General features: G+C 43.3%; 1 protein-coding gene across 1 annotated transcript; it reads left to right on the top strand.

Moving 5' to 3' along the window:
- Positions 1-1,583: 1,583 nt before the first annotated feature.
- LOC311115851 (uncharacterized protein) lies at positions 1,584-19,293 on the top strand. The gene is made up of 5 exons (XM_084190982.1): positions 1,584-2,330; positions 2,793-2,890; positions 3,021-3,198; positions 17,372-17,431; positions 19,198-19,293. Exons 1-4 carry the CDS (start codon positions 1,634-1,636, stop codon positions 17,389-17,391), a joined length of 993 nt encoding a protein of 330 aa, XP_084047108.1. The 5' UTR covers positions 1,584-1,633; the 3' UTR covers positions 17,392-17,431; positions 19,198-19,293.
- Positions 19,294-22,717: the final 3,424 nt, after the last annotated feature.

The raw sequence follows: 22,717 nt of genomic DNA, 5'->3' as shown, positions 1-22,717 counted from the left end.
TGAAAATCGCCCAGAAGTCTCTCATAGCCTCTCATGTAAAATCTATTTTTTTCCAATTTCAGAGCTTTCAATACAATCTCTATGGGTTTCTGAGGGCTTGCACTTACGCGCTTTCGTCATACGTAATGTAACCATGAACGTAACTAAGAAAAGAGCGGGTAGCAGCATCAATCAATTCACGTACTACTATCAAGATGGCTATAGCGTTCAGTGCAACTCGATTGTCTCTTTGAAAGAAGTTCACATCAAAGAGACAACCACAAAGTGCAGGAGCGCTTTTTTGAGTTCCTTCCCATCTCGGAATCAACCTCAGTCTCAATCGCCAGTGTGCTTTTGGAGAGACTGAACGGTCTTTTTGCCGACGACGTGAAAGTCAAACTCATTGCGCAAGCTTACGATGGAGCCAGTGTGATGAGGCGAGAGAAGGCAAAAGGTGCGTGAGCATTTCAAGAAAGGCCATTACGTGCATTGCTATGCGCATCAGCTGAATTTGATCATGCAGCAAGCTAAAAAGTAACTAGTAAACTAGTCCTCAGCATGCCTGATTTCAATGAGAAAGTCATTGACCGCTTTGCTGCATTGAAAGAGAGAAGAGAACAGTTTCAGTACAAGTAATGTAGCCTCTCTCTCTCTTTGTCCCTCCCTGTCTGTCTCTTTAACACACACACGCCCAAATCAGTTCACAGTTGATGTTGTTTAAAATAGTTATTTTTCATTTTAAAAAAAGTAAACAATTTTTTTTACAAATCTATACAATTGGCCAGAATATGGTTGTTCATATTTACAAAGCCATACAGATAGCTGTGTTTACCTTTTCTAGAAATTATTTTCAAATTCTGTTTTCAGGCAAAATGTCTATCACTGTTCATTTTCACAAATCTATACAAGAGGGCAGAATATGGAAGTCTATAAAAATGTCTTATTACCAATAACTTGCATCAATGTTTTCAGTAGCCTCTATCAAAAGCTCCTGCTTGCTCAGGTGCACATATTTCCAATTCAACCATGAGGCCTTTTTGAAGCAAGTAATGTGTATATCAGTATTGACTTATATGCTGCCCCTGTCTTCATGTTGTTGCTGGACATATCTTTTTTAAAATGTGTGTAGGTCACCTAAATCATCAGAAAAATTGCCCCCCCTGAGAATTTTTTCAGGAGCCGCCACTGGCTTATTGTTAAATTATTTCGACATTATTTGCCAATACGAACGATGTAGTAAATATTGTTTCCAAACTGCGTTACCCACTCCAGTCAGCAGTTGGCGATGTGAGTCTTTCAGGTGATGATTATTGCGTGACGTATAATGGACTGGACGGGACTCTTCTTCAGCAACAACCACACGGCTACTCTTTCAACCATCTCGGTAGCTTGCTAGCCAACATAAAACCGAAAGATTGAGGATTTAGACCATGTTTATGTACATTAGCTAACCTCAGTGTTTTAAACACATTTCTGTTGACGTTACATTATCTACTGGGTAACTTTAACCTAATTTGCAAACTTGTTAAATATTGATACTGAGCCTAGCACTAGGCTAGTGGCTAATGCTAACTAGCTAGCTAACTAGCTTACATCCCCGACCATGAGCTCACTAAACTACTCCTCCCCTGCTAAAGAAGAGGAGGTCTGGTGTATGGAGAAAGAAGCTCTGGGGCTGAACATTGCCGTGAAACAAGAAGAGGAGGATGTTACAGTGAAAGGAGAGGAAGAAGCTTTCAGAATGATAAAGGAGGAAGAGGAGGCTGTTACACTGAAAGAAGAAGAGGATGTTACAGTGAAAGGAGAGAAAGATCCGTTCGGAGTGAAAGAGGAAGAGGGGTTAGAGGCTGTCACAGTGGAAGAGGAGGAGGTAGAAGCTTTCAGAATGAGAAAGGAGGAAGAGGAGGCTGTTACACTGAAAGAAGAAGAGGATGTTACAGTGAAAGGAGAGAAAGATCCGTTCGGAGTGAAAGAGGAAGAGGGGATAGAGGCTGTCACAGTGGAAGAGGAGGAGGTAGAAGCTTTCAGAATGATAAAGGAGGAAGAGGAGGCTGTTACACTGAAAGAAGAAGAGGATGTTACAGTGAAAGGAGAGAAAGATCCGTTTGGAGTGAAAGAGGAAGATGGGATAGAGGCTGTCACAGTGGAAGAGGAGGAGGTTGAAGCTTTCAGAATGAAAAAGGAGGAAGAGGACGCTGGTGTATTGAAAGAAGAAGAGGAGGATGTTATAGTGAAAAAAGAGGAAGAACCTTTTAGAGAGGAAGAGGATGGTATCTCAATAAAGGTGAAGAAGGAAGACGTTTTTGGAGTGAAAGAGCAGGAGGAGGAGACAGAAGATCAGATAAACACCAGTGAGTACTGTCTTAAAAACAGGGGCACAAACTATGCAGTTCTTGAACTAATGTGTGGTTTTTAAGGGGCATTCTACTGAAGTTATATACTTCAATATGTTGTTCAGTACTGTATAAATTGTTAAAGGTTCAATCTGCAATTAGTATATTTTTGGGACTTTTAAATGAGCTTTAATGAATTCTCCATGTGGTCTACATTAAAGTGCACCTCATCTAATATAACAGGCTTTTCAAATTCAATATTGGTGCTTAATTTCTACTTAAAATATCAAATGGACGCAAAAGGCACCCAATTTGTGAAACTACCTTTTCACATTTGCATCATAAACAATATTTTATAAAATCATGATGAAAGTGACCGTTTTAGACCCTGTTTAGATATATTAATGCCTCTTGTAAGACCCTATGATTGTAATAGACGGTCATAAGTTTACCATCTGTTTGATGTTCTCGTTCACACAGGAGGGAGACATTACTATCATGGATCCTCTGGGGAGCCTCAACAACATCCTGATGCTGACGAGGCAGAGAAGAGTCTCTCCAGATCAGAACCCCTGATGGTACAGCTTGGTCTGGTCTAGCATACAGCTTGCTCTATCGGGGTCTGGGTTTCTGTAAAGCACTTTATGACAACAGTGACATCAGCATCCATAATGATATGTGTCTGTGTCCCCTCTATATGGTTACCAGGACAACGCTAGCCCTTCCTCCCTCCCAGAGTCCCTGTGTCGTACCTCTCCCAGTAGCACCTTACTGCTGGGTCTGAAGAGGTTGTCTGTGCGGCTGGTGGACTGCAGGAAAACAACGGGGCTGAGTGGAACTGTGAGAGGAGGAGAAGAGAAGAAAGGAGCAAATTTGACTCATCAAAGTAAGTGCTGTAGTTTAGTTTGAACAAATAAAATAGATCTACCCACTGGTATCTGTTACCAGGACAACCAGCAGAGTTCTGTTTGTTGAGATGACAATAAACTGGTACAGTTGAAGTCGGAAGTTTACATACACCTTAGCCAAATACATTTAAACTCAGTTTTTCACAATTCCTGACATTTAATCCTAGAAAAAAATCCCTGTCTTAGGTCAGTTAGGATCACCACTTTATTTTAAGAATGTGAAATGTCCAAATAATAGTAGAGAATGATTTATTTAAGCTTTTATTTCTTTCATCACATTCCCTGTGGGTCAGAAGTTTACATACACTCAATTAGTATTTGGTAGCATTGCCTTTCAATTGTTTAACTTGGGTCAAACGTTTCGGGTAGCCTTCCACAAGCTTCCCACAATAAGTTGGGGAAGTGTAGCTCAGTTGGTAGAGCATGGCGCTTGCAACGCCAGGGTTGTGGGTTCGAGTCCCACGGGGGGCCTGTATGAGAAGAAAAAAAAATTATGCACTCACTAACTGTAAGGTGCTCTGGATAAGAGCGTCTGCTAAATGACTAAAATGTAAAATGTGAATTTTGGCCCATTGCTCCTGACAGAGCTGGTGTAACTGAGTCAGGTTTGTAGGCCTCCTTGCTCGCACACGCCGTTTCAGTTCTGCCCACACATTTTCTATAGGATTGAGGTCAGGGCTTTGTGATGGCCACTCCAATACCTTGACTTTGTTGTCCTTAAGCCATTTTGCCACAACTTTGGAAGTATGCTTGGGGTCATTGTCCATTTGGAAGACCGATTTGCGACCAAGCTTTAACTTCCTGACTGATGTCTTGAGATGTTGCTTCAATATATCCACATCATTTTCCTTCCTCATGATGCCATCTATTTTCTGAAGTGCACGAGTCCCTCCTGCAGCAAAGCACCCCCACAGCATGATGCTGCCACCCCCGTTCTTCACGGTTTGGATGGTGTTCTTCGGCTTGCAAGTTACCCCCTTTTTCCTCTAAACATAATGATGGTCATTATGGCCAAACAGTTCTATTTTTGTTTCATCAGAACAAAGGACATTTCTCCAAAAACTACGATATTTGTCCCCATGTGCAATTGCAAACCGTATTCTGGCTTTTTTAGGGCGGTTTTGGAGCAGTGGCTTCTTCCTTGCCGAGCGGCCTTTCATTTTTTCATTTTTTTATTTTTTTATTTTTTTATTTAACCTTTATTTAACCAGGTAAGCCAGTTGAGAACAGGTTCTCATTTACAACTGCGACCTGGCCAAGATAAAGCAAAGCAGTGCAATAAAAACAACACAGAGTTACATATGGGGTAAAAAACATAAAGTCAAAAATACAACAGAAAATATATATACAGTGTGTGCAAATGTAGCAAGTTATGGAGGTAAGGCAATAAATAGGCTATAGTGCAAAATAATTACAATAGTATTAACACTGGAATGCTAGATGTGCAAGAGATTATGTGCAAATAGAGATACTGGGGTGCAAAAGATCAAAATAAATAACAATATAGGGATGAGGTAGTTGGGTGGGCTAATTTCAGATGGGCTGTGTACAGGTGCAGTGATCGGTAAGGTGCTCTGACAACTGATGCTTAAAGTTATTGAGGGAGATAAGAGTCTCCAGCTTCAGAGATTTTTGCAATTCATTCCAGTCATTGGCAGCAGAGAACTGGAAGGAATGGCGGCCAAAGGAGGTGTTGGCTTTGGGAATGACCAGTGAGATATACCTGCTGGAGCGCAGACTACGGGTGGGTGCTGCTATGGTGACCAATGAGCTAAGATAAGGCGGGGATTTGCCTAGCAGTGATTTATAGATGGCCTGGAGCCAGTGGGTTTGACGACGAACATGTAGTGAGGACCAGCCAACAAGAGCGTACAGGTCACAGTGGTGGGTAGTGTATGGGGCTTTGGAGACAAAACGGATGGCACTGTGATAGACTACATCCAATTTGCTGAGTAGAGTGTTGGAGGCTATTTTGTAAATGACATCGCCGAAGTCAAGGATCGGTAGGATAGTCAGTTTTACGAGGGCATGTTTGGCAGCATGAGTGAAGGAGGCTTTGTTGCGAAATAGGAAGCCGATTCTAGATTTCACTTTGGATTGGAGATTCTTTATGTGAGTCTGGAAGTTGAGTTTACAGTCTAACCAGACACCTAGGTATTTGTAGTTGTCCACATACTCTAGGTCAGACCCGTCGAGAGTGGTGATTCTAGTCGGGTGGGCGGGTGCCAGCAGCGTTCGATTGAAAAGCATGCATTTAGTTTTACTAGTGTTTAAGAGCAGTTGGAGGCTACTGAAGGAGTGTTGTATGGCATTGAAGCTCGTTTGGAGGTTTGTTAACACAGTGTCCAATGAAAGGCCAGATGTATACAAAATGGTGTCGTCTGCGTAGAGGTGGATCTGAGAGTCACCAGCAGCAAGAGCGACATTATTGATATACACGGAGAAAAGTGTCGGCCCAAGAATTGAACCCTGTGGCATCCCCATAGAGACTGCCATAGGTCCAGACAACAGGCCCTCCGATTTGACACACTGAACTCTATCTGAGAAGTAGTTGGTGAAACAGGTGAGGCAGTCATTTGAGAAACCAAGGCTATTTAGTCTGCCAATAAGAATGCGGTGGTTGACAGAGTCGAAAGCCTTGGCCAGGTCGATGAAGACGGCTGCACAGTACTGTCTATTATCAATCGCGGTTATAATATCGTTTAGGACCTTGAGCGTGGCTGAAGTGCACCCATGACCAGCTCGGAAACCGGATTGCATAGCGGAGAAGGTATGGTGGTATTCGAAATGGTCGGTGATCTGTTTGTTAACTTGGCTTTCAAATACTTTCGAAAGGCAGGGCAGGATGGATATAGGTCTGTAGCAGTTTGGATCTAGAGTGTCACCCCCTTTGAAGAGGGGGATGACCGCGGCAGCTTTCCAATCTCTGGGGATCTCAGACGTTATGAAAGAGAGGTTGAACAGACTAGTAATAGGGGTTGCGACAATTTCGGCGGCTAGTTTTAGAAAGAAAGGGTCCAGATTGTCTAGCCCAGCTGATTTGTAGGGGTCCAGATTTTGCAGCGCTTTCAAAACATCAGCTGTCTGAATTTGTGTGAAGGAGAAGCGGGGGGGGGCATGGGCAAGTTGCAGCAGAGGGTGCAGAGTTGGTGGCCGGGGTAGTGGTAGCCAGATGGAAAGCATGGCCAGCTGTAGCAAAATGCTTGTTGAAATTCTCGATTATTGTAGATTTATCGGTGGTGATAGTGTTTCCTAGCCTCAGTGCAGTGGGCAGCTGGGAGGAAGTGCTCTTATTCTCCATGGACTTTACAGTGTCCCAAAACTTTTTGGAGTTAGTGCTACAGGATGCAAATTTCTGTTTGAAAAAGTTAGCCTTTGCTTTCCTGACTGCTTGTGTATATTGGTTCCTAACTTCCCTGAAAAGTTGCATATCGCGGGGGCTATTTGATGCTAATACTGTACGCCACAGGATGTTTTTGTGCTGGTCAAGGGCAGTCAAGTCTGAGGAGAACCAGGGGCTATATTGGTTCTTAGTTCTGTATTTTTTGAATGGGGCATGTTTATTTAAGATTGAGAGGAAATTACTTTTAAGGAACAACCAGGCATCCTCTACTGACGGAATGAGATCTATATCCATCCAGGATACCTGGGCCAGGTCAATTAGGAAGGCCTGCTCGCTAAAGTGTTTTAGGGAGCGTTTGACAGTGATGAGGGGTGGTCGTTTGACCGCGGACCCGTTACGGACGCAGGCAATAAGGCAGTGATCGCTGAGATCCTGGTTGAAGACAGCTGAGGTGTATTTAGAGGGTATGTTAGTCAGGATGCTATCTATGAGGGTACCCATGTTTACGGATTTAGGGTTGTACCTGGTAGGTTCGTTGATAATTTGCGTGAGGTTGAGGGCATCTAGTTTGGATTGTAGGATGGCTGGGGGATTAAGCATATCCCAATTTAGGTCACCAAGCAGTACGAACTCTGAGGATAAATGGGGGGCAATCAATTCACATATGGTGTCCAGGGCACAGCTGGGGGCTGAGGGGGGTCTGTAGCAAGCGGCAACAGTGAGAGACTTATTTCTGGAAAGGTGGATTTTTAGAAGTAGAAGCTCAAACTGTTTGGGCACAGACCTGGATAGTATGATAGAGCTCTGCAGGCTATCTCTACAGTAGATTGCAACTCCACCCCCTTTGGCAGTTCTATCTAGACGGAAAATGTTATAGTTGGGGATGGAAATTTCAGAATTTTTGGTGGCCTTCCTGAGCCAGGATTCAGACACTGCTAGAACATCAGGGTTGGCGGAGTGTGCTAACGCAGTGAATAACTCAAACTTAGGAAGTAGACTTCTGATATTTATGTGCAAGAAACCAAGACTTTTGCGATTACAGAAGTCAGCAAATGATAGCGCCTGGGGAGTAGGAGTGATACTGAGGGCTGCAGGGCCTGGGTTAGCCTCTACATCACCGGAGGAACAGAGGAGGACTAGAATAAGGATACGGCTAAAGGCTTTAAGAACTGGTCTTCTAGTGCGTTGGGTACATAGAATATAGGGGGCAGATTTCCGGGTGTTATAGAAAAGATTCAGGGCATTATGTACAGACAAGGATATGGAAGGATATGAGTAAAGTGGGGGTAAACCTAAGCGTTGGGTAACAATGAAAGAGATAGCATCGCTGGAGGCATCAATTGAGTCGGTCTCCGCGTGTATAGGGGGTGGGACAAAGGAGCTATCTAATGCAGGTTTAGCTGGGCTGGGGAGTCTACAGTGAAATAGTACAATTAGAAATAACCGAAACAACAATAAGCTAACCATGTTTGGGCTGAGGCTAAACATAAACAGGATGTAGTACCGTAAAAAGGAACAGTCCAGCAGCCATCAACTGTATAGCTGAGTTATCATAAGGTCCGGTGAACAGCAATAGGATAGTTCGAGTAAGAGGCCACGGCTAGCGTGTGCTAGCAGGCCGGGGCTAGCAGATGGAATCTTCGTGGTTAACGTCGTAACCACATCAGACGATTTCGTCGGCAGACCAGTCGTGTAGGATCGGCGGGTCTCCGTGTCAACACTAGGTGGTCCCGTCCGGTTGACAGACAGGTAGATAGCCGGGAGATGGGCCTAGCTCAGGATGATTAGCCAGACCACAGCGTCCATTCCGTTGCAGCTAGCTGGTAGCGATGAATCCGGAGTTAAAGGTCCAGTGATTCAGTGATTCCGGCGGAAAAACCGATATGTTCTGGGTCGACAACGCGCTGTGCAGACTGGCCGAATATCCGGTGATTAATGTCCAGTGACCAAATCAATCCCGCAGAAAAAAATCCAATGCTCTGGGTGAAATACCGCCAGCTGTGGCTAATAGCAAGTAGCCAGTCAGCTGGCTAGCTAGTTTCAACTGGAGACTCCAGATAAAGGTAAGTCAATAATAGAATCCGTTCCACATTGAGTGAGGCGGGTTGCAGGAAAGTATATTTTGTAGAAGGATGAAAAGTCTGATAGGGAAATATGTATGAAAAATACCAAAAAAAACAGTGTATTTACAGGCTATTTACAGACACGACAAAAACAGAACTGCACTACTACGCCATCTTGGATCAGTAAGGTTATGTCGATATAGGACTCGTTTTACTATGGATATAGATACTTTTGTACCTGTTTCCTCCAGCATCTTCACAAGGTCCTTTGCTGTTGTTCTGGGATTGATTTGCACTTTTTGCAACTACGTACGTTCATCTCTAGGAGACAGAATGTGTCCTTCCTGAGCGGTATGACGGCTGCGTGGTCCCATGGTGTTTATACTTGTGTACTATTGATTGTGGTACCTTCAGGCGTTTGGAAATTGCTCCCAATGAAGAACCAGACTTGTGGAGGTCTACAATTTTTCTTTGAGGTCTTGGCTGATTTCCTTTGATTTTCCCATGATGTCAAACAAAGAGGCATTGAGTTTGAAGGTAGGCCTTGAAATACATCCACAGGTACACCTCCAATTGACGCAAATGATGTCAATTAGCCTATCAGAAGCTTCTAAAGCCATGACATCATTTTCTGGAATTTCCAAGCTGTTTAAAGCACAGTCAACTTAGTGTATGTAAACGTCTGTCCCACTGGAATTGTGATACACTGAATTCTAAGTGAAATAATCTGTCTGTAAACAATTGTTGGAAAAATTACTTGTGTTATGCACAAAGTAGATGTCCTAACCGACTTGCCAAAACTATAGTTTGTTAATAAGAAGTTTGTGGAGTGGTTGAAAAACAATTTTTAATGACTCCAACCTAAGTGTATGTAAACTTCCGACCTCAACTGCATATTTCCACCACAGTAGACAGTTCTGTTAGTTGACATGAAGATAGACTGGTATATTTCCACCACAGTAGACAGTTCTGTTAGTTGATATGAAGATAGACTGGTATCTGTTACCAGGACAACCAGCAGAGTTCTGTTAGTTGACATGAAGATAGACTGGTGGATATGGATGTTATGAATATCATAACACTGAAAAAGGATTCTGCCAATGAAAAGAGAGAAACCAATAGACTATATAAAACCTTGATGAAAGTTAGATTTAGAAATAAAGTTTCAAGATGATCTGATGTATGGTGCATGTTTTACAAAAACCTTTCCTAAAAACATTATGGATGTTACATGCCTGGTCCGGGGGCACCGGTTAGTCGAGGTAATTGAGGTAATATGTACATGTAGGTAGAGGTAAAGTGACTCTGCATGGATAATAAACAGAGAGTAGCAGCAGTGTAAAAATGGGGGTGGGATCAATGCAAATAGTCCAGGTAGCAATTTGATTAACTGTTCAAGAGTCTTATGGCTTGGGGGTAGAAGCTGTTAAGACGCCTTTCTTACCTAGACTTGGCGCTCCGGTACCGCTTGCCGTGCGGTAGGAGAGAGAACAGTGTATGACTAGGGTGGCTGGAGTCCTTTGCAATGTTTTGGGCCTTCCTCTGACACCGCCTGGTATAGAGGTCCTGGATGGCAGGAAGCTTGGCCCCAGTGATGTACTGGGCCGTACGCACTACCCTCTGTAGCCCTCTTCACGACTGTCTTGGTGTGTTTGGACCACGATAGTTTGTTGCTGCCCCACTACAGCCCCGTCAACGAGAAGGGGGGCGTGGCTCGGTCCTCCTTTTTCTGTAGTCCACAATCATCTCCTTTGTCTTGGTCACGTTGAGGGAGAGGTTGTTATCCTGGCACCACACTGCCAGGTCTCTGACCTCCTCCCTATAGGCTGTCTGATCGTTGTCGGTGATCAGGCCTACCACTGTTGTGTCGTCAGCAAACTCAATGATGGTGTTGAAGTCGTGCTTGGCCATGCAGTCATGGATGAAAAGGGAGTACAGGAGGGGAATGAGCACGCACCCCTGAGTGGCCCCTGTGTTGAGCATCAGCGTGGCAGATGTGTTGTTACCTACCCTTACCACCTGGGGGCGGCCCATCAGGAAGTCCAGGATCTAGTTGCAGAGGGAGGTGTTTAGTCCCAGGTTACTTAGCTTAGTGATCAGCTTTGAGGGCACTATAAATAATAAAATAATTGGTCATTTAGCAGACGCTCTTATCCAGAGCGACTTACACTATGGTGTTGAACGCTGAGCTGTAGTCAATGAATAGCATTCTCACGTAGGTGTTCCTTTTGTCCAGGTGGGAAAGGACAGTGTGGAGTGCAATAGAGATTGCACCATCTGTGGATCTTTTGGGGCGGTATGCAAATTGGAGTGGGTCTAGGGTTTCTGGGATAATGGTGTTGATGTGAGCCATGACAAGCCTTTCAAAGCACTTTATTTCTACAGACGTGAGTGCTACGGGTCGGTAGTCATTTAGGCAGGTTACCTTGGTGTTCTTGGGCACAGGGACTATGGTGATCTGCTTGAAACATGTTGGTATTATGGACTCGGTCAGGGACAGGTTGAAAATGTCAGTGAAGACACTTGCCAGTTGGTCAGCGCATGCTCAGAGTATACGTCCTGGTAATCCATCTGGCCCTGCGGTCTTGTGAATGTTGACCTGTTTAAAGGTCTTACTCACATCGGCTGCGGGGAGCGTGATCACACAATCATCCGGAACAGCTGATGCTCTCATGCATGCTTCAGTGTTGCTTGCCTCGAAGCGAGCTTATAAGTTATTTAGCTCGTCTGGTAGGCTCGTGTCACTGGGCAGCTCGCGGCTGTGCTTCCCTTTGTAGTCCGTAATAGTTTGCAAGCCCTGCCACATCCGACGAGCATCGGAGCCGGTGTAGTATGAATCAATCTTAGTCCTGGATTGACACTTTGTCTGTTTGATGCTTCGTCAGAGGGCATTGCGGGATTTCTTATAAACGTCCGGGTTAGAGTCCTGCTCCTTGAAAACGGCAGCTCTACCCTTTAGCTCAGTGCGAATGTTGCCTGTAATCCATTGCTTCTGGTTGGGGTGCGTATGGTCTCTGTGGGGACGACGTCATCGATGCACTTATTGATGAAGCCAGTGACTGATGTGGTGTACTCCTCAATGCTATCGGAAGAATCCCCAACATATTCCAGTCTGTGCTAGCGAAACAGTCCTGTAGCTTAGCATCTGTGTCCTCTGACCACTTCCTTATTGAGCGAGTCACTGGTACTTTCTGCTTTAGTTTTTGCTTGTTAGCAGGAATCAGGAGGATGGAGTTATGGTGAGATTTGCCAAATGGAGGGCGAGCGAGAGCTTTGTACGCGTCTCTGTGTGTGGAGTAAAGGTGGTCTAAAGTTTTATTTCATCTGGTTGCACATGTGACATGCTTGTAGAAATGACATAAAACGTATGTAAGTTTCCCTGCATTAAAACTATACAGGTGGTTGAGTGCCGTCTTAGTGCCAGCATCGGTTTGTGGTGGTAAACAGACATCTACGAAAAATATAGATGAAAACACTCTTGATAAATAGTGTGGTCTACAGGCAAACACAACTCAAGATAGTTCAATTTTGAGTCTTAAATGAGGACTGTAGCGTCTAATGATGAAACATTATGGAGTCTTAAAGGAGGACTGTAGCATCTAATGATGAAACATTATGGAGTCTTAAAGGAGGCCTGTAGCATCTAATGATGAAACATTATGGAGTCTTAAAGGAGGACTGTAGCATCTATTGATGAAACATTATGGAGTCTTAAAGGAGGACTGGGATGAAAAGGGAAAGGAAAGGGGATATCTAGTCAGTCACAGCTGAATGCATTCACTCTAAATGTGTCTTCCTCATTTAACCCAACCCATCTGAATCAGAGAGGTGCGGGGGCTGCCTTAATCGACGTTCCACGTCATCCGCGTCCGAGGAGCAGTTGTTGTTGGGGGATAACTGCTTTGCTCAAGTGCAGAACGGCAGACCTTTCCACCTTGCGGGCGTGGGGATTCGAACCAGTGACCTTTCGGTTACTGGCCCAACACTCTTAACCGCTAGTCTACAAATGTTCCAACTTCAATTAATTATTTCTCAATGATGCTTTAAAGGAGACGTTTACCCAAAATCAAGAAACTCTGAAGTGTTTCCATACTGTGAAACTAGTCCAGTGGAGTTTGTCCTCTCTCCCTGTAGTGCTGTACTGAAACAGCTTCAAACACGTATCATGTGACGTTGCTGAATGCGGGCCTCGCTCTGCTACTTTGCCAGTTAATTTGTTATTTTATTAAAGCTATGGCCTTTGGCTTTCACCTAGAATTGTTTATTTATGTCTGAGAAATAAACTTTTTTCAATCAATAAAACATATACAAATATGATGATATCATAGTTAATTCATGACATCTGAATGAACAAACCTTTTCATACTTCAGACCCCTTGACCTTTTCCATATTTTGTTATGTTACAGCCTGATTCTAAAATGAATTAAAAAATGAATGTCCCTCATCAGTCTACACACAATACTCCTTAATGACAAAAACAAAACAGGTTTTTATAAATTTTTGCAAATGTATTAAAAATAAAAAACAGATACCTTATTTAAATAAGTATTCAGACGCTTTTCTATGAGACTCAAATTGAGCTGAGATGCATCATGTTTCCATTGATCCTTGAGATGTTTCTAGAACTTACCTGTGGTAAATTCAATTGATTTGACATGATTTGGAAAGGCACACACCTGTCTATAAAAGGTCCCACAGTTGACAGACGCATGTCAGAGCAAAAACCAAACCATGAGTTTGAAGGAATGATCCTTACAGATTGTTTCACGGCAAAACATTTCTGCAGCAGTGAAGGTCCCCAAGAACACAGTGGCCAACATCCTTCTTAAAAGGAAGACCTTTGGAACCACCAAGACTCTTCCTAGTGCTGGCCGCCCGGCCAAACTGAGCAATCGGGGGAGAAGGGCCTTGGTCAGGGAGGTGAACAAGAACCTGATGGTCACTCTGACAGAACTCAAGAGTTCCTCTGTGGAGATGAGAGAACCTTCCAGAAGGACAACCATCTCTGTAGCACTCCGTCAATCAGGCCTTTATGGTAGAGTGGCCAGACGGAATCCACTCCTCAGTAAAGCACATGACAGCCCGCTTGGAGTTTGCCAAAAGGCACCTAAAGGATTCTCAGACCATGAGAAACAAGATTCTCTGGTCTGATGAAACCAAGATTGAACTCTTTGCCTGAATGCCAAGCGTCACGTCTGGAGAAAACCTGTCATCATCTCTACGGTGAAGCATGGGGGTGGCAGCATCAAGCTGTGGGGATGTATTTCAGCGGCAGGGACTTGGAGACTAGTCAGGATCGAGGGAAAGATGAACAGAGAAAAGTACAGAGAGATCCTTGATCCAGAGAACTCAACACCTCACTGGGGCTAAGGTTCCCCTTCCAACAGGACAACGAACAAAAGCACATAGCCAAGATAATGCAGGAGTGGCTTCGGGACATTACTTCCTTGAGCGGCCCAGCCAGAGCCCGGACTTGAACCCGATCGATCATCTCTGGAGAGACCTGAAAATAGCTCCTCATCCAACCTGACAGAGCTTGAGAGGACAAGTGTGCCAAGCTTGTAGCGTCATACCCAAGAAAACTCTAGGGTGTAATCGCTGCTAAAGGTGCTTCAACAAAGTACTGAGTAAAGGTCTCAATATTTACATGAATGTGACATTTGTTTTCTTTTAGAAAACATTTGCAAAAATTCATACAAACCTGTTTTTGCTTTGACATTATGGGGTATTGTGTATAGATTGATGAGGGGGAAATTAAAAAAATATCAATTTTAGAATAAGGCCGTAACAAAATGTGTAAAAAGTCAAGGGGTCTGAATACTTTCCGAGTGCACTGTATGTACAGTACTACTCAAACGTTTGGACACCTACTCATTCAAGGTTTTTTCTTAATTTTTTACTGTTTTCTGCATTGTAGAATAAGTGAAGACATCAACATTATGAAATAACACATGGAATCATGTAGTATCCTACAAAGTGTTAAACAAGTCAAATATATTTTATATGGGTTTCTTCAAAGTAGTCACCCTTTGCCTTGACGACAGCTTTGCACACTCTTGGCATTCTTTCAACCAGCTTCATGAGGTAGTCACCTGGAATGCTTTTCCAACAGTCTTGAAGGAGTTCCCACAAATGCTGAGCACTTGTTGACTGCTTTTCTTTCACTCTGCGGTCCAACTCATCCCAAACCATCTCAATTTGGTTGAGGTCGGGGTATTGTGGAGGCCATGTCATCTGATGCAGCACTTCATCCCTCTCCTTCTTCGTTAAATAGCCCTTACACAGCCTGGAGGTGTGTTGGGTCATTGTCCTGTTGAAAAACAAATGATAGTCCCATTAAGCCCAAACCAGATGGGATGGCGTATTGCTGCAGAATGCTATGGTAGCCATGCTGGTTAAGTGTGCCTTGAATTCTAAATAAATCAGACGGTGTCACCAGCAAAGCACCATCACCCCTTCTACTCCATGCTTCACGGGGGGGAACCACACATGCGGAGATCATCCGTTCACCTACTCTGCGTCTCACGAAGACACGGCGGTTGGAGCCAAAAATCTCACATTTGGACTCATCAGACCAAAGGACACATTTCCACAGGTCTAATGTCCATTGCTCGTGTTTCTTGGCCCAAGCAAGTCTCTTCTTCTTATTGGTGTCCTTTAGTAGTGGTTTCTTTGCAGCAATTCGACCATGACGGTGTGATTCAAACAGTCTCCTCTGAACAGTTGCTGTTGAGATGTGTCTGTTACTTGAACTCTGTGAAGCATTTTATTTGGGCTGCAATTTCTGAGGCTGGTAACTCTAATGAACTTTTCCTCTGCAGCAGAGGTAACACTGGGTCTTCCATTCCTGTGGTGGTCCTCATGAGAGCCAGTTTCATCATAGCACTTTATGGTTTTTGTGACTGCACTTGAAGAAACGTTCAAAGTTATTGAAATGTCCGTATTGACTGACCTTCATGTCTTAAAGTAATGATGGACTGTTGTTTCTCTTTGCTTATTTGAGGTGTTCTTGCCGTAATATGGACTTGTTTTTTTACAAAATAGGGCTGTCTTCTGTATACCCCCCCCACCTTGTCACAACACAACTGATTTGCTCAAACGTATTAAGAAGGAAATAAATTGCACAAATTAACTTTTAAGAAGGCACACCTGTTAATTTAAATGCATTTCAGGTGACTACCTCATGAAGCTGGTTGAGAGAATGCCAATAGTGTGCAAAGCTGTCATCAAGGCAAAGGGTGGCTATTTGAAGAATCTCAAATATAGTGGGGAGAACAAGTATTTGATACACTGCCGATTTTGCAGGTTTTCTTACTTACAAAGCATGTAGAGGTCTGTAATTGTTATCATAGGTACACTTCAACTGTGAGAGACGGAATCTAAAACAAAAATCCAGAAAACCACATTGTATGATTTTTAAGTAATTAATTTGCATTTTATTGCATGACATAAATATTTGATCACCTACCAACCAGTAAGAATTCCGGCTCTCACAGACCTGTTAGTTTTTCTTTAAGAAGCCCTCCTGTTCTCCACTCATTACCTGTATTAACTGCACCTGTTTGAACTCATTACATGTATAAAAGACACCTGTCCTCACACTCAATCAAACAGACTCCAACCTCTCCACAATGGCCAAGACCAGAGAGCTGTGTAAGGACATCAGGGATAAAATTGTAGACCTGCACAAGGCTGTGATGGGCTACAGGACAATAGGCAAGCAGCTTGGTGAGAAGGCAACAACTGTTGGCGCAATTATTAGAAAATGGAAGTTCAAGATGACGGTCAATCACCCTCGGTCTGGGGCTCCATGCAAGATCTCACCTCGTGGGGCATCAATGATCATGAGGAAGGTGAGGGATCAGCCTAGAACTACACGGCAGGACCTGGTCAATGACCTGAAGAGAGCTGGGACCACAGTCTCAAAGAAAACCATTAGTAACACACTACGCCGTCATGGATTAAAATCCTGCAGCGCACGTAAGGTCCCCCTGCTCAAGCCAGCGCATGTCCAGGCCGTCTGCCAATGACCATCTGGATGATCCAGAGGAGGAATGGGAGAAGGTCATGTGGTCTGTTGAGACAAAAATATAGCTTTTTGGTCTAAACTCCACTCGCCATGTTTGGAGGAAGAAGAAGGATGAGTACAACCCCAAGAACACCATCCCAACCGTGAAGCATGGAGGTGGAAACATCATTCTTTGGGGATGCTTTTCTGCAAAGGGGACAGGACGACTGCACCGTATTGAGCGGAGGATGGATGGGGCCATGTATCGCGAGATCTTGGCCAACAACCTCCTTCCCTCAGTAAGAGCATTGAAGATGGGTCGTGGCTGGGTCTTCCAGCATGACAACAACCCGAAACACACAGCCAGGGCAACTAAGGAGTGGCTCTGTAAGAAGCATCTCAAGTTCCTGGAGTGGCCTAGCCAGTCTCCAGACCTGAACCCAATAGAACATCTTTTGGAGGGAGCTGAAAGTTTGTATTGCCCAGCGACAGCCCCGAAACCTGAAGGATCTGGAGAAGGTCTGTATGGAGGAGTGGTCCAAAATCCCTGCTGCTGTGTGTGCAAACCTGGTCAAGACCTACAGGAAACGTATGATCTCTGTAATTGCAAACAAAGGTTTCTGTACCAAATATTAAGTTCTGCTTTTCTGATGTATTAAATACTTATGTCATGCAATAAAATGCAAATTAATTACTTAAAAATCATACAATGTGATTTTCTGGATTTTTGTTTTAGATTCCGTCTCTCACAGTTGAAGTGTACCTATGATAGAAATTACAGACCTCTACATGCTTTGTAAGTAGGAAAACCTGCAAAATCGTCAGTGTATCAAATACTTGTTCTCCCCACTGTATATAATATATTTGTTTAACACTTTTTTGGTTACTACATGATTCCATATGTATTATTTCATAGTTTTGATGTCTTCACTATTATTCTACAATGTAGGAAATAGTCCAAATAAAGAAAGACCCTTGAATAAGTAGGTGTTCTAAAACCTAAACAAAAATATAAACGCAACAACTTCAACGATTTACAGTTCATATAAGCCAGGGCTGCCCAACCCTCTTCCTGTAGGTTTTCAGTCCAGCTCTAATTTAACACACCTGATTCTACTTATTAGCTGCTCAACAAGACCTTAACAAGCTGAATCAGATATGCTAAATTGGGGCGGCGCACAATTGGCCCAGCGTCGTCCAGGGTAGGGGAGGGAATGGCTGGCAGGGATGTAGCTCAGTTGGTAGAGCATGGCGTTTGCAACGCCAGGGTTGTGGGTTCGATTCACACGGGGGGCCAGTATGAAAAAATAATTTAAAAAAATAATGTATGCACTCACTAACTGTAAGTCGCTCTGGATAAGAGCGTCTGCTAAATGACTAAAATGTAAATGTAAATGTATATGAACTGTATTGAGCAGCTAATAAGTAGAATCAGGTGTGTTAAATTAGAGCTGGACTGATAACCCACAGGACGGTACATCTCCAGGAAGAGGGGGGTTGGGCAGCCTTGATATAAGCAAATCAGTCAATGTAAATAAATTCATTAGGCACTAATCTATGGACTTAACATGACTGGGCAGGAGCGCAGCCATTGGTGGGCCTGGGAGGGCATAAGCCCACCCACTTGGGAGGCAGGCCCAGCCAATCAGAATAAATTTTTCCCCACAAAAGGGCTGTATTACAGAGAGAAATAATCCTCAGTTTCATCAGCTGTCGGGATGGCTGGTCTCAGACGATATGGAGGTCCTGGGCTGGCGTTGTTATACGTGGTCTGCGGTTGTGAGGCCGGTTGGATGCACTGCCAAATTCTCTAAAAAGACGGAGTTACATCTCCTGTGGATAATCCTGCAGTCAGCATGCCAATTGCACACTCCCTCAAAACTTGAGACATCTGTGGCATTGTGTTGTTACAAAACTGCACATTTTAGAGTGGCCTTTTATTGTCCCCAGCACAAGGTGCACCTGTGTAATGATCATGCTGTTTAATCAGCTTCTTGATATGCCACACTGTCAGGTGGATGGATTATCTTGGCAAAGGAGAAATGTTCACTAACAAGGATGTAAACAAATTTGTGCACAAGATTTGAGAGAAATAAGCTTTAGTGCTCTTGGATTTCTGGGATCTTTTATTTCAGCTCATGAAACATGGGACCAACACTTTACATGTTGCGTTTATATTTTTAGGAACAAAATATTTCACATTCTTTTTGACTTTATCCAAAATATCATGACATTAGTGATAGTCTAAATCAGAAGAATTGCCATTTAAACAGCAGTGTCGGACTCTTTCGACAATGGGGAGATGTTACTGATGTGCTTTGTGTCTGTCTCCAATGTAAAAAAAAACAAACAATACAATACAAATGTATCAGTAATTACCAGGAAGCTCTACAACATCATTTGTTTTGAAATCACACGAAGATTGTTTTAATTGATGAAATGTTTCAAAACTGTCCTCAGGTTATTGAGGGATCTGATTTGGATTAAATGTCATAGCAAGGTGGTTTTATCAAGTGGAGGTTTCATTCAGGTCTCTCTTTAAATAAACACTGTCTTTGGCAGGAGAAAAACCAAAGTCGGAGGAACCAGAGACGTCCAAACCAGCAAGACGACACCTCTGCTCCCAGTGTGGAAAGAGTTTTACCCGGTTAGAGAACCTGAAAATACATGAGAAGGCACACAGAGGAGCAAAGCCACACCACTGCTCCCATTGTGGAAAGAGTTTTAAACGGTTAGACTACCTGAAATCTCATCAGAAAGTACACACAGTGGAGAAGCCTTACCACTGCTCCCATTGTGGAAAGCGTTTTAACCGGTTAGGAAACATGAAAGCTCATGAGCAAATACACACAGTGGAGAAGTCTTACCACTGCTCCCATTGTGGAAAGGGTTTTAACCGTTTACACACCCTAAAAATACATGAGAAGGCACACACAGGAGCGAAGCCACACCATTGCGCCCAGTGTGGAAAGAGTTTTAACCACTTAGGCAACCTGAAAGCTCACGAGATAATACACAAAGAGGAGAAGCCTTACCACTGCTCCCATTGTGGAAAGAGTTTTAAACGGTTAGACTACCTGAAATCTCATCAGAAAATACACACAGTGGAGAAGTCTTACCACTGCTCCCATTGTGGAAAGAGTTTTAAACTGTTAGACTACCTGAAATCTCATCAGAAAATACACACAGTGGAGAAGCCTTACCACTGCTCCCATTGTGGAAAGCGTTTTAACCTGTTAGGAAACATGAAAGCTCATGAGCAAATACACACAGTGGAGAAGTCTTACCACTGCTCCCATTGTGGAAAGGGTTTTAACCGTTTACACACCCTGAAAATACATGATAAGGCACACACAGGAGCGAAGCCACACCATTGCGCCCAGTGTGGAAAGAGTTTTAACCACTTAGGAAACATGAAAGCTCATGAGAAAATACACAAAGAGGAGAAGCCTTACCACTGTTCCCATTGTGGAAAGAGTTTTAACAGTTTAGGCAACCTGAAAAGACATGAGAGGACACACACAATGGATAAGCCTTACCACTGTTCCCATTGTGGAAAGAGTTTTAACCGGTTAGACTACCTGAAATCTCACCAGAAAGTACACACAGTGGAGAAGCCTTACCACTGCTCCCATTGTGGAAAGAATTTTAACCGGTTAGGAAACATGAAAGCTCATGAGCGGACACACAGGAGAGAATAATTACTTATCCTAGTGTGTAAGTTGATATTTCACATCACATTGACTTAAAGTTAATCAGAGGACATACACAGTGCTCCCATTGTCTTATATTGTTGACTGACTGAGATTGTGTTTACTTGTTTATACCATATGAAATGTGTTTATACAAAGTATACTCAAACATTTATTTGTATGTTTCTATTAGAAAACATGAATTGAACATGGAGTTTGTCAGTTTCAATATAGAGTAGATCAGATTCCATGTGTTTAAATGGTCCTTTTTTTAAACTATCTGGGTATGTCATTCCTCCAGCTCCACAGATAATCAAATGATATTTGGATGTGATGCATTTGCTCCATTGTTTATATTGTTGGCCCACTGATGATTTTTCTTTAAGAGGCACCTCTGTCCTCCACTCGTTACCTGTATTAATGGCACCTGTTTGAACTTATCAGTATTAAAGACACCTGTCCACAACCTCAGTCACACTCCAAACTTCACTATGGCCAAGACCAAAGAGCTGTCAAAGGACACCAGAAACAAAATTGTAGACCTGCACCAGGCTGGGAAGACTGAATCTGCAATAGGTAAGCAGCTTGGTTTGAAGAAATCAACTGTGGGAGCAATTATTAGGAAATGGAAGACATACAAGACTTGAAGAAATCAACTGTGGGAGCAATTATTAGGAAATGGAAGACATACAAGACCACTGATAATCTCCCTCGATCTGGGGCTCCACGCAAGATCTCACCCCGTGGGGTCAAAATGATCACAAGAACGGTGAGCAAAAATCCCAGAACCACACGGGGGGACCTAGTGAATGACCTGCAGAGAGCTGGGACCAAAGTAACAAAGCCTACCATCAGTAACACACTACACCGCCAGGGACTCAAATCCTGCAGTGCAAGACGTGTCCCCCTGCTTAAGCCAGTACATGTCCAGGCCCGTCTGAAGTTTGCTAGAGTGCATTTGTATGATCCAGAAGAGGATTGGGAGAATGTCATATGGTCAGATGAAACCAAAATATAACTTTTTGGTAAAAAATCAACTCGTCGTGTTTGGAGGACAAAGAATGCTGAGTTGCATCCAAAGAACACCATACCTACTGTGAAGCATGGGGGTGGAAACATCATGCTTTGGGGCTGTTTTTCTGCAAAGGGACCAGGACGACTGATCCGTGTAAAGGAAAGAATGAATGGGGCCATGTATCGTGAGATTTTGAGTGAAAACCTCCTTCCACCAGCAAGGGCATTGAAGATGAAACGTGGCTGGGTCTTTCAGCATGACAATGATCCCAAACACACCGCCCGGGCAACAAAGGAGTTGCTTCGTAAGAAGCATTTCAAGGTCCTGGAGTGGCATAGCCAGTCTCCAGATCTCAACGCCATAGAAACTCTTTGGAGGGAGTTGAAAGTCTGTGTTGCCCAGCGACAGCTCCAAAACATCACTGCTCTAGAGGAGATCTGCATGGAGGAATGGGCCAAAATAGCAGCAACAGTGTGTGAAAACCTTGTGAAGACTTACAGAAAACGTTTGACCTGTCTGTGTCATTGCCAACAAAGGGTATATAATAAAGTGGCTGACTAAATACTTTTTCCCCCCACTGTAATTGGTTAAAGAAAATTGTGATAAATAAAAAAGTAGCTTTGCAGCTCCTTCAGGGTTATTTTTGCCTCTGATTAATGCCCTCCTTGCCTGGTCCATGAGTTTTGGTGGGTGGCCCTCTCTTGGCAGGTTTGTTGTGGTGCCATATTCTTTCAATTTTTTTAAAATAGATTTAATGGTGCTCCGTGGGATGTTCAATGTTTCAGATATTTTTTTATAACCCAACCCTGATCTGTACTTCTCCACAACTTTGTCCCTGACCTGTTGGAGAGCTCCTTGGTCTTCATGGTGCCACTCTGGGGCCTTTCAGAACAGGTGTATATATATAGAGAGATCATGTGACAGATCGTGTGACACTTAGATTGCACACAGGTGGACTTTATTTAACTAATTATGTGACTTCTGAAGGTAATTGGTTGCACCAGATCTTATTTATGGGCTTCATAGCAAAGGGGGTGAATACATATGTACGCACCACTTTTCCGTTATTTCTTTCTTAGAAATTTTTGAAACAAGTTATTTTTTTCATTTAACTTCACCAATTTGGACATTAAATCCAAATAAAAATCCATTTAAATTACAGGTTGTAATGCAACAAAATAGGAAAAACGCCAAGGGGGGTGAATACTTTTGCAAGGCACTGTATATACACTGATTATACCAAACATTTGGAACAACGTCCTAATATTGAGTTGCAACCTCCCCTTTTTCCCTCAGAACAGCCTAAATTCGTCGGGACATGGTCTCTACAAGGTGTGGAAAGCGTTCCACAGGGATGCTGGCCCATGTTGACTCC

The sequence above is a fragment of the Coregonus lavaretus genome (assembly GCF_964263955.1).
Source record: "Coregonus lavaretus genome assembly, contig: HAP1_SCAFFOLD_356, whole genome shotgun sequence".
Lineage (NCBI taxonomy): Eukaryota > Metazoa > Chordata > Actinopteri > Salmoniformes > Salmonidae > Coregonus > Coregonus lavaretus.
The sequence above is the reverse complement of the archived record's forward strand: the minus strand, read 5'-3'. Positions and strand labels throughout refer to the sequence as shown.

Coding starts and splice junctions, on each gene's coding strand:
- LOC311115851 (XM_084190982.1), top strand. CDS start 1,634: ATGGAGAAAGAAGCTCTGGGGCTGAACATTGCCGTGAAACAAGAAGAG. Junction 2,331..2,792: donor AGAAGATCAGATAAACACCA/GTGAGTACTGTC, acceptor TCGTTCACACAG/GAGGGAGACATTACTATCAT. Junction 2,891..3,020: donor CCAGATCAGAACCCCTGATG/GTACAGCTTGGT, acceptor TATGGTTACCAG/GACAACGCTAGCCCTTCCTC.